At 34.2% G+C, this 12,939-nt stretch overlaps 3 protein-coding genes across 3 annotated transcripts; all 3 read left to right on the plus strand.

The window, feature by feature from the left end:
- The first annotated feature begins 2,338 nt into the window (after positions 1–2,338).
- On the plus strand, positions 2,339–3,133 carry LOC145665107 (uncharacterized). The gene has a single exon (XM_081732381.1). It carries the CDS (start codon positions 2,339–2,341, stop codon positions 3,131–3,133), a length of 795 nt encoding a protein of 264 aa, XP_081588507.1.
- Positions 3,134–4,025: 892 nt separating this feature from the next.
- LOC145665108 (uncharacterized) lies at positions 4,026–5,087 on the plus strand. The gene has a single exon (XM_081732383.1). The coding sequence runs from the start codon at positions 4,026–4,028 to the stop codon at positions 5,085–5,087; it is 1,062 nt and encodes a 353-aa protein (XP_081588509.1).
- A 1,615-nt stretch (positions 5,088–6,702) lies between these two features.
- Positions 6,703–7,296, plus strand: LOC145665109 (uncharacterized). The gene has a single exon (XM_081732384.1). It carries the CDS (start codon positions 6,703–6,705, stop codon positions 7,294–7,296), a length of 594 nt encoding a protein of 197 aa, XP_081588510.1.
- Positions 7,297–12,939: the final 5,643 nt, after the last annotated feature.

The raw sequence follows: 12,939 nt of genomic DNA on the forward strand, positions 1-12,939 counted from the left end.
TTTTCTCATAATTTGCTCTAACGAACTTTGTTTCTTTCTTTTTTTATAAATCAATATTTAATTAACAACCCTATTTTGCGGTATAAGTCATTTATCTGAGAAAAATCTACTAGGGGTAGTTTATACTTAGGGGTGAGTTTTTCTCAGCGATTTTCTCAAAATGGACTCAAGCGTTTTCGTTCATATTTCATAAATAAATATTTCAGTAATAAACTGACAATATGGAATAAGTTATTTGATCCGAAAAATGCACGAGGGGTAATTTATTCTGAACTTTTTTTCAACTATTTTCTCAAACACGTCTTAGGAGATTTTGTTTATATTTCATAAATAAATATTTCATTAATAACTTAACAATATGGCATAACTCATTTATCCTTTAAAATGTGAGGGGTAGTTTATTCTTGGTGGAGTGTATTGTCTGGGCAGTTTTCTGAAAAACGACTCAAAAGAGTTTATTCATATTTCAAAATTAAATATTTCGTTAATAACCTAACAATATGGCAAAACTCTTTTGTCCTGAAAAAATATGTGAGGGTAGTTTACTCTTGGGGTTGTTTTTCCTCCACGATTTTCTCAGAAATGAGTCAAGCAATTTTGTTCATACTCAGAAATAAATATTTCGTTAAAAATCTAATAATATGGAATAACTCGCTTATCCTGAAAGAGTCCTCAAGAGAGAGTTTACTCGGGGGATTATTTTTCCCTCACGATTTTCTCAAAAATTACTCGGGCAATTTTAATGATCATTCATAAATAAGTATTTCATTAATAACCCTATATTTTAGTATAAGTCATTTCTATGGAAAAAATACGATTGATAATTTATTTTGGGGGGTCAAGGTTTTTCCCGACAATTTTCTCGAATGACAGGCAATTTTGTTCAAATTTCGCAAATAAATATTACATTAATAACCAAAAGTATATCTTAACTCATTGTCCGAAACAAGTCACAAGAGGTAGGTTACTCCTGACGTGTTCTTTTTGAACGACTTTCTCAAAAATGACACATTTGATTTTTTTTCATATTTCATAAACAATTATTGCATTATTTGCTCTATTATATGTCTAATAAAAATGTGTTCAAAGTTGAGTTAGTTTCGTAGTGTGGATTTTCTTCAATCGAAGTTTTTTATTCGATAATCTGATATTCGATGTATTTTGATAATACGATAATGTTATTCGTATTATCCAAATACACACTTCAGTAAGAACTGCGGCCTAACACAGTTAAGAAATTCAATTGAAAAACTTTAGTGCGATGGCCCGTACCCTGTAATTGAATATCTTTTTGGTAAACTCCCTACCTTTTTGTAGTAAATTAAGGCTTTTCTTTTTAGAGCGACAAAAGAGAGAAGAAAATATATTGATTGTGAAAATAATATATCAAATTCAGATTTCAACGGATTTACATATTTCATGGCGTCTGCATACCGAAAATGTGATTTTTCGATACCCGTCCTTCCGGTCCGTCCGTTCGCTACACTTTTCTGTGCACTCACCTAAAGGCCATACCGTTCAAAGTATCTGCACCAAATTTTAAACTTAGGGTTTATATAGTATTCCTACAGAGATTTTCCTTTCTTTTTTTTTTTGCTACCACCTAAAATAAGTGTAGTTTACCACAGTCAAAAATCGAGAAAAGCTATTTTCTCAAAAATGGTTTTAACAATTTTGTTTATTTTTCATTAATCAATATTTAATTAACAACCCTATATTGCGGTATCAGACATTTATCTTAGAAAAATTTACGAGGAGTAGTTTATTCTTGTAGGTGACTTCTCTCAACGATTTTCTCAGAAGAGACACTAGGATTTTGTTCTCACTTCATAAATAAATATTTAATCTGACAACATGGTATAAGTCAATTGACCTGAAAAATATGAGTATTAGTTTATTCTTGGAGTTGAATTTATTCCCAGTGAGTTTCTCAAACATAACAAAATAATACAGTCCACAAACATTAAAGTGGTCCTCCGGGCCGGATTTTGTTCCAGTTGTGCATGTGCGTGGTTTGCGAACTTGTGGCGCAGTATCTTCATTTTGTAGTGCATTGTCAAAGTGGTGCAGAATTATAACAATGGAAGAACTCATAGGTAAGAAAACTGTCTTGAAACGTGAAGTGACAAGGTTAATACATAAAGTGAACGAGAATAAAGACAAGCCTAACTTTAGTATTAAGCTGTACACTGAACGTGCTACGCAATTACATGGCGATTGCACAGAGCTCATTACAAAGTTCATTTCTGTGGGTGGTGAAAGTGGGTTTGCAACATATGACGGAGAATTTAATTAAGTGCAAAATAAGTTGGACTCTGTCTTAGAAATTTTGTACAATATGGAGTCACCTAATACTGAACAGGTAAATGCATCTAATAAACAGTGCACAGATGTGAAGTTGCCAGACTTAGAACTCCCTACATTTTGTGGTAGAGTGCAAGATTGGCTATCGTTTCGTGACTTATTTGTTGCTGCTGTTCATAATAACAATCGGTTAGGAAATGCTCAAAAGTTGCAGTATTTGAAGACAGCTGTATCAGGAGAACCTGCTGTATTGTTGCAGTCTATTTCCATATCTGATGATAACTATAAAGTAGCATGGGAGTTACTTAAATCAAGATATGAAGACGTGAGGGAGCTAGCAAATCATATTTTGAGCAAGTTGATTACTCAACCAGCTGTGAAGAATGAGTCATCAGGTGAGTTACGAAGATTGGTTGACAATAGTGTTCAGTGTGTGTGTGAACTTAAATCCTTGGGCCTTCCAGTGGAACATTGGGATGTGATTTTAATTTACCATGTGGGTGAGAAGCTAGATAAGAACACCAGAAAACAATGGGAGCTTTCATTGAAGAAAAACGAACAACCAACTTTCGCCCAGCTGAAAGAGTTCATATTACAACGTGCCAAAGCGTTAGTTGCAGTGAGTGCAAGGTCACCGGCAGACACGTCTGCTTTAAAAACAAACAATAAAGGCAACACGTTAGTGCATCATTTAAGTCCAATTGTGTCGTGTATCATGTGTAAAAATAACCACAAGCTATATAAGTGTCAAAAGTTCATAAATATGTCAGTGAATGATAGGCATAGTTTTGTGAAAAAGAATTTGCTTTGTTTCAATTGTTTACCTTAAATTGTTCCGTAAATAAGTGTAATGTGAAGCAGGGTTGCCACACTTGCAACAAAAAACATTATACTTTATTGCATTTTGAAAAGAAGGATAAAGTAGATCAAGTAAATTGTTTTCATTCTATAAATCAAAAACTAATTCCTCAGGTGTTGTTGTTCACCGCTGTCATAAATATCAAAGATAATGCAAATAAGTTGATACAATTTCGTGCTCTTATCGACTGTGGTAGTGAATTATCGTTTGTAACTGAACGCTGCGTCCAGAAATTACGCATAAACAAAGAGAAAATAAATATGAGCATATCAGGTGTTACTGGTTCTAACGTTGGAAATTCTCATGCAATAGTTGATTTGTGTTTTCAGTCATTGTACAGTAATAATAATATTCATACTAAAGCAATAGTAGTCCCAAGAATCACAAGTAACTTACCCAGAGTAACTATTCAAAATATAGGTAATTGGGAATTTGGGAAACAAGTAAACTTAGCTGATCCACAGTTTAATAAAAGCGGCCCTATTGATGTGTTGTTAGGTGCTGATGTTTTCCCATTATTGTTGCTCAGTGGGAGACAAGTAGGTACGAATGGAGCTCCGTCTGCCATTGAAACGGTGTTAGGTTGGGTATTGTGTGGTCAGATTAACTTAACGAATAACACATCAAGTGTTCAGTCATATTTTGTTTCTGTTGATCTCAATAAAACATTGCAAAGATTCTTGGAAGTAGAGGAGTTGCCAACTGTACAACATTTATCCGTTGAAGAGCAAACATGTGAGCAATATTTTGTTGAAACTTACAAACGTGATGTTGATGGTAAATATATTGTAAAATTGCCTTTTAGAGAAAATGTTGAGCCTCTAGGTTATCACGGGACACAGCAGTAAAGCGATTATGCCAGATGGAACGTAAGTTACAGAAAGATCCTGATTTATGTAAACAATATTGTGATTTCATGAAGGAGTACTTAGACTTAGGTCTCATGGAAAAAATTCCTGATGTAGAACTTGATAAGCTTGTATCTGAATCTTATTATCTGCCGCATCATTGTGTCTTAAATGAAAGTAGTTCTACCACTAAATTGCGGGTTGTATTTGATGGTAGTGCTAAAACTAGCAGTGGAGTATCTCTCAATGACAACTTAATGGTAGGTCCAAAATTACAAGATGATATTATCCCATTAATATTAAGGTTCAGAACTCTTCCAATTGCAATGTGTGCTGATATAGCAAAAATGTACAGACAAGTTAAGGTAGATCAAACTGATTCTGATTACCAGAGAATAGTGTGGAGAGAAACAGTTGACCAACCTATTAGTGATTTTAGATTGTTAACTGTTACTTATGGAACCAGTTCGGCTCCATATCTTGCTGTAAACTGTTTGCAACAGTTAGCTGTAGATGAAGGTTATTGTTATCCCAGAGCCACAGAATTAGTCATGAATGATTTCTTTGTTGATAATTTAGTTTCAGCTGCAGCTGATAGTAGTGAGGCAATGGTATTGTACTCAGAATTAACAGCATTATTACACAAAGGTGGTTTCGAATTAAGAAAATGGTCTACTAACGACATGAATGTGCTAAATAGTATACCTTTTCACTTAAGAGAAACTCAGTCGTTAATTTGTTTTAATGAAGATGAGAATGTAAAAGCTTTAGGTATACAGTGGAATCCATCAAGTGATTCATTTTCATTTTCTATTGTTGTTCCCCCTTACAAGTCAGTAATGACAAAACGAATGTTACTATCTGATATTGCAAAATTGTATGATCCGCTTGGTTGGTTATCTCCAGTATCCATTGTTGCAAAATTGTTGCTACAATCATTATGGAAATTAAAAATTGAATGGGATGACGTACTTCCGAATGATATTACTCGCTCGTGGGAAGTATATTGTCAAGAATTGCCATTGTTAAGACAGATTAAGATCAAAAGGTGTATTTCTTCTTTGAAAATATTGTGAAATATGATCTAATTGGGTTCTCAGATGCTAGTGAAAAGGCGTATGCTGCAGTAGCATATGTACGTTGTATAGATACATCTGGAAATGTGCAAGTATACCTGATTGGTGCAAAGACCAAAGTTGCCCCTATAAAGCAAATATCAATACCTAGGTTAGAATTGTATGCTGCAGTATTGTTATGTACATTAGTCAATACGGTCATAAAGGCAATGTTAATCAAGTTTGAACAGGTTGTCTGTTACACAGATTCTACTATTGTGTTAGCATGGCTTTCTTCATGTCCGAGTAAATGGAAAACATTTGTGTCTAACCGAGTATCTGAGATTCAACAATTAATTTTTATTAAATGGGCGCACACATCGAGCAAAGACAACCCAGCTGATTGTAGTTCTCGTGGTTTGAATCCGTCACAATTAGAGTCTTATTCACTATGGTGGAATGGGCCAAAGTGGTTGATGGAATCAGAGTTACCTATTGTAAATATTAATTGCAAAAATCTAGATTCTATTCAATGTGAGCAAAAGTCTTCAACTGTTAACATACACATTAAGGTTGACTGTACAATAGTAGATAAATTTTCATCATTATCTAAGTTAGTTCGTGTTACTGCTTGGTGTAAAAGATTTATTAGCAATAGTAAAAGTAAACAGGAGTTAAGATATAGTGGACCATTAACTACAAAGGAGTTGTCAAATGCATTAATACATGGGATAAAACCAGCTCAAGAATCTGAATATCCACTTGAGATAGAATACTTACGTATGAAAAAAACCTTTGCTTTATAATAGCAAACTATTGTGTTTAAATCCATTTCTTGATGAAAATGATGTCATGAGAGTTGGAGGTCGCTTGCAAAATGCTAGTGTAACATATGATTTCAAATATCCTATCTTACTTCCAAAATATGCTAGAATTACAGAACTTCTTGTAAAACCTGAACATATAAAGCATCTTCATGCAGGCTCACAGTTACTTTTATCTGTTTTGCAACAAAAGTTTTGGATTATTGGTGGTCGTGACTTTGTAAGGAAAATTGTAAAAAGTTGTGTAACATGTCACAAACAGTCAGGTGTAACAGCCTCCCAATTAATGGGTTAACTTCCTGTTGGTAGAGTAACACCAACTCGTCCATTTTTGCATTGCGGTTTAGATTATGCAGGTCCACTAATGTTAAAAAATATGAAAAGTGAAAATTCAAAATTGTTCAAAGGTTATGTAGCACTCTTCATTTGTTTCAGTGTCAAAGCAATCCATTTAGAATTGGTAAGTGATGCTTCAACAGAGTCATTTATTGCAGCTTTGAAACGTTTTATAGCTAGAAGGGGAAAACCCACTGATATTTACAGTGATTGTGGTTCAAAATGAAATGAAATGAAATCTTTGAGTTTTACGTCCCACGGTTATGCCGGTTAGGCTAAAGGAGACGGTGATTATGAGAAATGAATGAAATGGTGGAATGAGGAAAGTGGGAGGAAACGGGAGAACCCCGAGAAAACCCACGCACACGGTGTTTGATTGTGGTTCAAAGTTCATAGGTGCAAACAAAGAATTAAAATCCTTACTGAAACTTGTAACGAATGGTGATTCAAAAGAGTCTGTATGTAATTACCTCAGTATGCAATCTATAAATTGGCATTTTAATCCACCATCCTCACCTCACTTTGGAGGCATATGGGAAGCTGGTGTAAAGTCTGTCAAGTATCACTTGAGACGTGTAGTTGGTAACACTATACTTACATTTGAAGAAATGTATACAGTTTTGTGTCAGATTGAAGCCTGTTTAAATTCTAGACCATTAACTGCTCTATCTTCTGATCCTAATGACTATCAGGTATTAACTCCTGGTCATGTCTTAATTCACGATGCACTAGTAGCTATACCTGAACCAAATTTGTGTGAATTAAAAATCAATCATTTGTCACGCTGGCAATTAACTCAAAGATTGGTCCAACATTTTTGGAACCGTTGGCAAACAGAATATTTGTCTCGGCTGCAACAAAGGCCAAAGTGGTGGTGTAAACATGCTAATATCAAGGTCAATGATTTAGTATTAGTGAAGGAAGATAAGACATCTCCTCAACATTGGAATTTAGCAAGAGTAGTTGCTGTTCATCCTGGTGTAGATAATATTGTTAGAACTGTTACTATTAAAACTAGCAAAGGTGTCTTCAAACGACCAATTGTAAAAAAATTCTCCTCTTCCATTTAATGAAGAATAATATGTAGAATGTGTAGTGTAGAGTAATGTGTAGAATTATATGTAGTGTTGAAATGATATTTCAAGGTGGGCGGTATGTTCGGCAGCATTTCATTATTCTTTTGTTTTGTATTTGGCAACACTGGAGAATTTATAGTGCTTTATAAGTGTCAACGTGGCATGTGTGACTGCATGGTGTGTAGTTGCTTATGCATAGCAACTATTGTATTTAGTTGTGTGTTTACAATATAATAAATAGTATATTGTACAACAAACTTTGTGTTCAAAATAATACAGTCCACAAACACAGAGAGCTACTTCTGAGAGAATAGATCTTGAAAAACGATTTTAAAACTTCGACTTATGCTTTCGAGACATTCCAGAAAAGACGAGATATTTTACAAGCTATCTCGTGTCCAAAGCATTTGTCTCGTCTTATCTTGAGTGCCACAAAGCTCGTCTCGTCTCTTTCTCGAGACATGTCTCATCTCGTGCGCATTCGTTAACACTTGGGACAGGATTATCTTTCTATTCTAAGCATTGTTTTTATAATGGTTGCATATTTATGATAATTGCCGTCAATATAAATTACAGTCCTTTCAGTTGAATTAATTGTTATTATTATTATTATTATTATTATTATTATTATTATTATTATTATTATTATTATTATTATTATTATTATTATTATTATTGAAATTAAAATTAAATGGAATTTCTAGTTAAACGTTGCACGATTATGCACCTACGCTAAGGGAGAATGATGATGAATGAAAATGAAGAAAGTGGGAGGAAAATAGAAAATCCCAAGAAAACCCTTGCACACGGTATTTGTCCAACTCAAATTTCACTTGGCGCGAAGTGGAATCGAGCCACGGACCCCATGCACCAAAGGTGAATGCTCTACCACTTCTTTTAATTCGTCCCAACGAGGATACTCAATTCTATTGCCAATCTTTTTATTCGATTATTTGGTCATCAATTATTATTATTATTATTATTATTATTATTATTATTATTATTATTATTATTATTATTATTATTATTACAGAGGTAGTTCAGTCTACATTTGGCCAATTTCGACTTACCTAAAAATTTAGAAGAATCCATGGCGCCAGGTCCGTAAGTGCTCGATGTGTTTCCTTTGGTTCCTAACAATAGCCCGACAGCGTAATTTCCACTCTAATAGGCTTCTCTGAAAAACTGGGAGGGGAATCTTGTCCCATTCCCTTTGCACAGCTTTCCAAAGTTCTTCCACAGTTGTCACACACCGTTTTCCCAAAGCCCGCTTCAGCAATTCAAATCTACAATAGTGCATAGGACTTGCATCTGGAGATTTAACAGGTACCTCATTGAAAGGTATCACCTGTATACCACTTGCCTCCTCCATCTCCCTGTAGAATGCGAGGGACGATCGTGAGGTATGTGATGAGGCCTTGTCCATGTGAATGCGCACCAGGATACATTTCTTCAAAAGAAACTGTGGAATATCATCTATTCCTGCAGACTTTTAATTATCAAATTTACGTACTACTTCCACGATCTCTTGTGGAGAAGTTGGGGTAAGAAAAAATGACTAATATACTTAAACAGCTGCAGTCTACTTGCAGCACTTCGGGTAGGAATATCAGAAATAGCTTTCTCTGCAACCGTACAAAAGTAATTATTTAAGTACTGGAAACCAATGTTGAGTCATTTGTAGTTAAGTTACTGTCTTTTATACGTAACTCTATATTTTTATGTTTTTCATTTACCTTTCCTAATTCACGCTTCATTATGTTCCACAATTCTTTGCTTTTATTGTGGTGTTGTTTATTTTATTATTGTAATAGTCCCGTTTGGCTTCATTAATGACCTTTTTGTGCAGGGATTTATATGTTTTATAGTAATTAAGAATTTTTATATTATTTGCTTGTTTGCTAAGTTTGAACAGCTCGTTTGGTTTCATACTAGAAACCCTAATGCCATGTGTAATCCACGGTTTGTTATACGTGTTGTTTACTTTTAGATTAGATAAAGGGAAGGCGCTTTCAAATGATAGTTTAAATTAACGTTAGGAGTGACAATTTCGTCATTTACAACCTTTCGTTTTCAAGCAAAGAGAGAAATTTGCTATCTTCTGTTTAGTATAGTGTCTTTTTACTAACATTCTTATAGTTTTCTCGCCTTCTGTGGAAAAACGTGCCAAATACAAGGCTTGCCCTACGTGATTATTCAATGCTATGTTAAGAGTATGCAATCTGTACAATTTAGACGAAGATTTGTAAATATATTGTCAATGAACTATTAAACTGAATATTGACAATGGAAACTGATTATGCTGAATATGAATATCTTACCTGTCGTAAAACAAGAGCCGTAATAAATGTAAGAAAAAAAAGATTCTAAGCATTACGTAAAATACACAAATATTTTTTGTGTAAAACACAATATAATTCAGAAACTAAACAACATGACAACCAGTAACACCGGCAGGAGTTTTTTCCAAGAGGGGGCAAAAGATCGATATACTGTTTATCATATTGTTGTCTTATAGTATACTTGTGTCCAAAATTTGTCCCATTGCTTCGAAATTACATGAGCCACGTGCAATAGCCGGCCCATTGATTTTTTTCATCCGGCCCATCTGACCCAGTATTTAAACTGTATGTCTTACCTAATATTTAAAACTCAATTGAAACTGTAACCCTTGAACACACAGTGAGACTTACAACATGAGAAAACAATCCAGAAACGAATATTTCTCTTCAGCACCACCCCTTCCCACTCAACTTTGTGCTTCAAAACTTTTTTTTTTTAAGTAAATATTTTTGGCAACCGACAAAACAGTTTTAACGTTCCTCTAATAGTGTACGAGGCTGAGATTCTCCATTAAATATAGTTATTCAATTCTTGTGAAAATTTTAAACATTGTCTCGTACAGCCCTCGACGCCAGTAAAAGTCCCCTGTGATTGGCTCACCACGTGTTTCAACTGGGACATGCCTGTCATAAATAGAAATAACTCACTTATGATAGAAAATGTCACATGTTTTCTTCAAAACATGCAGAAAATGAAAAGCGTATTTACAAAAATATTTCAATAAAAACGTAAGAAATAAGCAAGTTATAATTATAAAGAAATCTCCGAAACTTTCATCGCCAAATCCTAAGTTCCATTTTCGTAATCGTGCCAAACGCTTAGTGAAATTTACAAAGAGAGGGGGGAATTTTGCTTTATAGAAATGCTACGTGAATCTTTCATAATATTAGTTACTCTACATAGCTCTAATAATCATAGATATTAAACATTTTTACACGTAAACAAACTATTAAATAGAAATAAGTCACAAAGTATGTGAAGCGATCAGGCATTTTGTGTTAGTGAATTCCTTATATCCCAGATAGCAAAAATGACTTGCAACAAACTTGCAGCAGATTTGCAATTCAAGTCTGGGAAACTTGCAGAAGACTTGTGATGCAAGTCTGCAAGTTTGATGCAAATTTAATGCAGACTTCCTAGTTGACGCTCTTCAAACTTGCAGCACGCCTGCAGTGCAAGTATATGGTAAGTTTGCAGAGCAAGTTTCTGCAAGGAGTTTACTTGCACAGCAACTCTACTGCAAGTTTTCACTTGCAGTGCAAGTGCACAGCAAGTCGGCAGCAAGTTAGTGCAGGTTTGACGCAAGTCCCTGCAAGGATATCACTTGCACTGCAAGTTTACAGCAAGTTTGTAGTAAGTCTTCTGTAAATATATACTTGCATTGCAAGTCTACAGCAGGTTTTCAGCAAGTGAGTGTAGTAAGTCTTCTGCAGGTATATATTTGCGTTGCATTTCATGCCTTTTACAAACCGAACACTTACTGTTTACGAATAATCAACAGTATATTTTTCTCAACAACTTTGTCAAACAATACACGTTTAAAATATAAATTGTCTCTACATACTGGATACTTACGTAATTATCTTAATTATCCATTTGTTTCAATGCTTCACACACTTCGCACTTACTACAAATGGCGGCCTGGCGAGGAGATTTCTAAAATCAGACTTTGTGCCACCTGTTGGTAGAAACTAGAACTGACATACTTGCTACAAAGTTTCAACAAGCCTCAGAGGCAAGTAAAATCTATCAAGTGAAAATCAAATTACGACATTTGCGGGTAACTCTTTCAAAACGCCTGCAGCAGGTGTACAGTGCACGGAAAGTCTAGCAAGTTAAAATCAAATATAGTGAAAGACTTGCTGCAAACCAACATGCTATTAGGGATACGTCTACGAAATTAACGAATTTCATCTTACCTGTGTAGAGTAGTTGGTTAGCGCGTCCTTCCATGCTATTTAACTTCTTCCACGGTCACCAGTTCAAATCCCATACCCTACATTAACTTTTTAAAATTTTTTATAAAAGATTAATTCTATCAATTCGTTAAACAACGATGTTTTCTTCTGATAAGGTTCTTTAGTATTACAGGATCTTCATCATTCTAATTTATTTCAATATTTCCAAATAATTTAGTTATGTGTTTTAAAAAGGTTAAAATTGTAAACAATTTTGTAAAAAGAGAGAACTTTATTTCTAACAATTACCATGACCGAAATGGAAACATTATAAATATTTGAAATGTTAATTAATATATGACTAAATTTAAATGAAATAATACTAAAATAAAACATTTACTGCGAATAGTCTCTGCAAGCAATTTGTAGAAAATGGACAGAAATAATTAAAAAGTGATTAGCTCTCTATTAAAAATATACTAGGGATAGTTCTCAAATAAAGTAGAATATTCAATCTTTCCTTCATGAAAATAATAAATATTTGAAAAAATAATGGTATATTTTTTGTATCGGAAATTTTTAGTAAATAAATAAAATACATATTATCTATAATTCAATCACTTTCACTTTATAGTGGATTGTGTGCTATACTGAAGTTAATGAATACTATTACAAGATGTTACAGAAGTAAATGAAGAAAGTAGCTAAGTTGTTTTCTGTAAGTAAACTGTTGCAAATAAATGTGAATACAGTATTATACCCTCACACAAGATATTAGCTTTCAAGCCCTTCATCTTGGTCTAGTGAGTAGCACGTGCGACTTTGGTGATTGCAGTTTCGGGTTCTATTCCCGGTAGGAAAACCAAAAATTAATTTCCTTTTTCGTTTAATCTCATTAATTATCCTTCATCTTTAGCCTTAAGAGCATAAACGTAGAACGTTAAACTAAATAATTCCATTTAAATACTTTCCAGTGGTATCATCGTCTGTCAGTTGTTGCGATTGTGCTATATATTACCATATGTATACAAGTGGCTTGACGCAGTTGGCGCGAATTTGAATGTGGTATTTTTCGGGTTGTTCAAACAGCCAACAATTGTATGTGGTAATCCTTCATCTACTACTACTACTACTACTACCACCACAAGCTGCTCGTGACAGCATTTGACCACTAGCTTGTAGTCCGTGCCTATCTGCTCTGCAGTTTGCTTCACTCTGCAATCTTAACAAAGCCAATTCTCCTTTCTACATGAAATCTATCATGCTACCTAGGTAATCACGTATAAGTGAATGTCTTTAGAAAAGATACACTTTCCATATGTCATGCACTACAGACGAACTTCTGTTATCCAATTTTGATTAGCTGCAGAAGATTGTGTTTTATACTGAAAATTGA

This window comes from Thermobia domestica, chromosome 11 (assembly GCF_964235325.1).
Source record: "Thermobia domestica chromosome 11, izTheDome1.hap1.1, whole genome shotgun sequence".
Classification (NCBI taxonomy): Eukaryota; Metazoa; Arthropoda; class Insecta; order Zygentoma; family Lepismatidae; genus Thermobia; species Thermobia domestica.

Excerpts from the sequence above, each read along its gene's own strand:
- LOC145665109 (XM_081732384.1), top strand. The coding sequence starts at position 6,703 with ATGCAATCTATAAATTGGCATTTTAATCCACCATCCTCACCTCACTTT.
- LOC145665108 (XM_081732383.1), top strand. The coding sequence starts at position 4,026 with ATGGAACGTAAGTTACAGAAAGATCCTGATTTATGTAAACAATATTGT.
- LOC145665107 (XM_081732381.1), top strand. The coding sequence starts at position 2,339 with ATGGAGTCACCTAATACTGAACAGGTAAATGCATCTAATAAACAGTGC.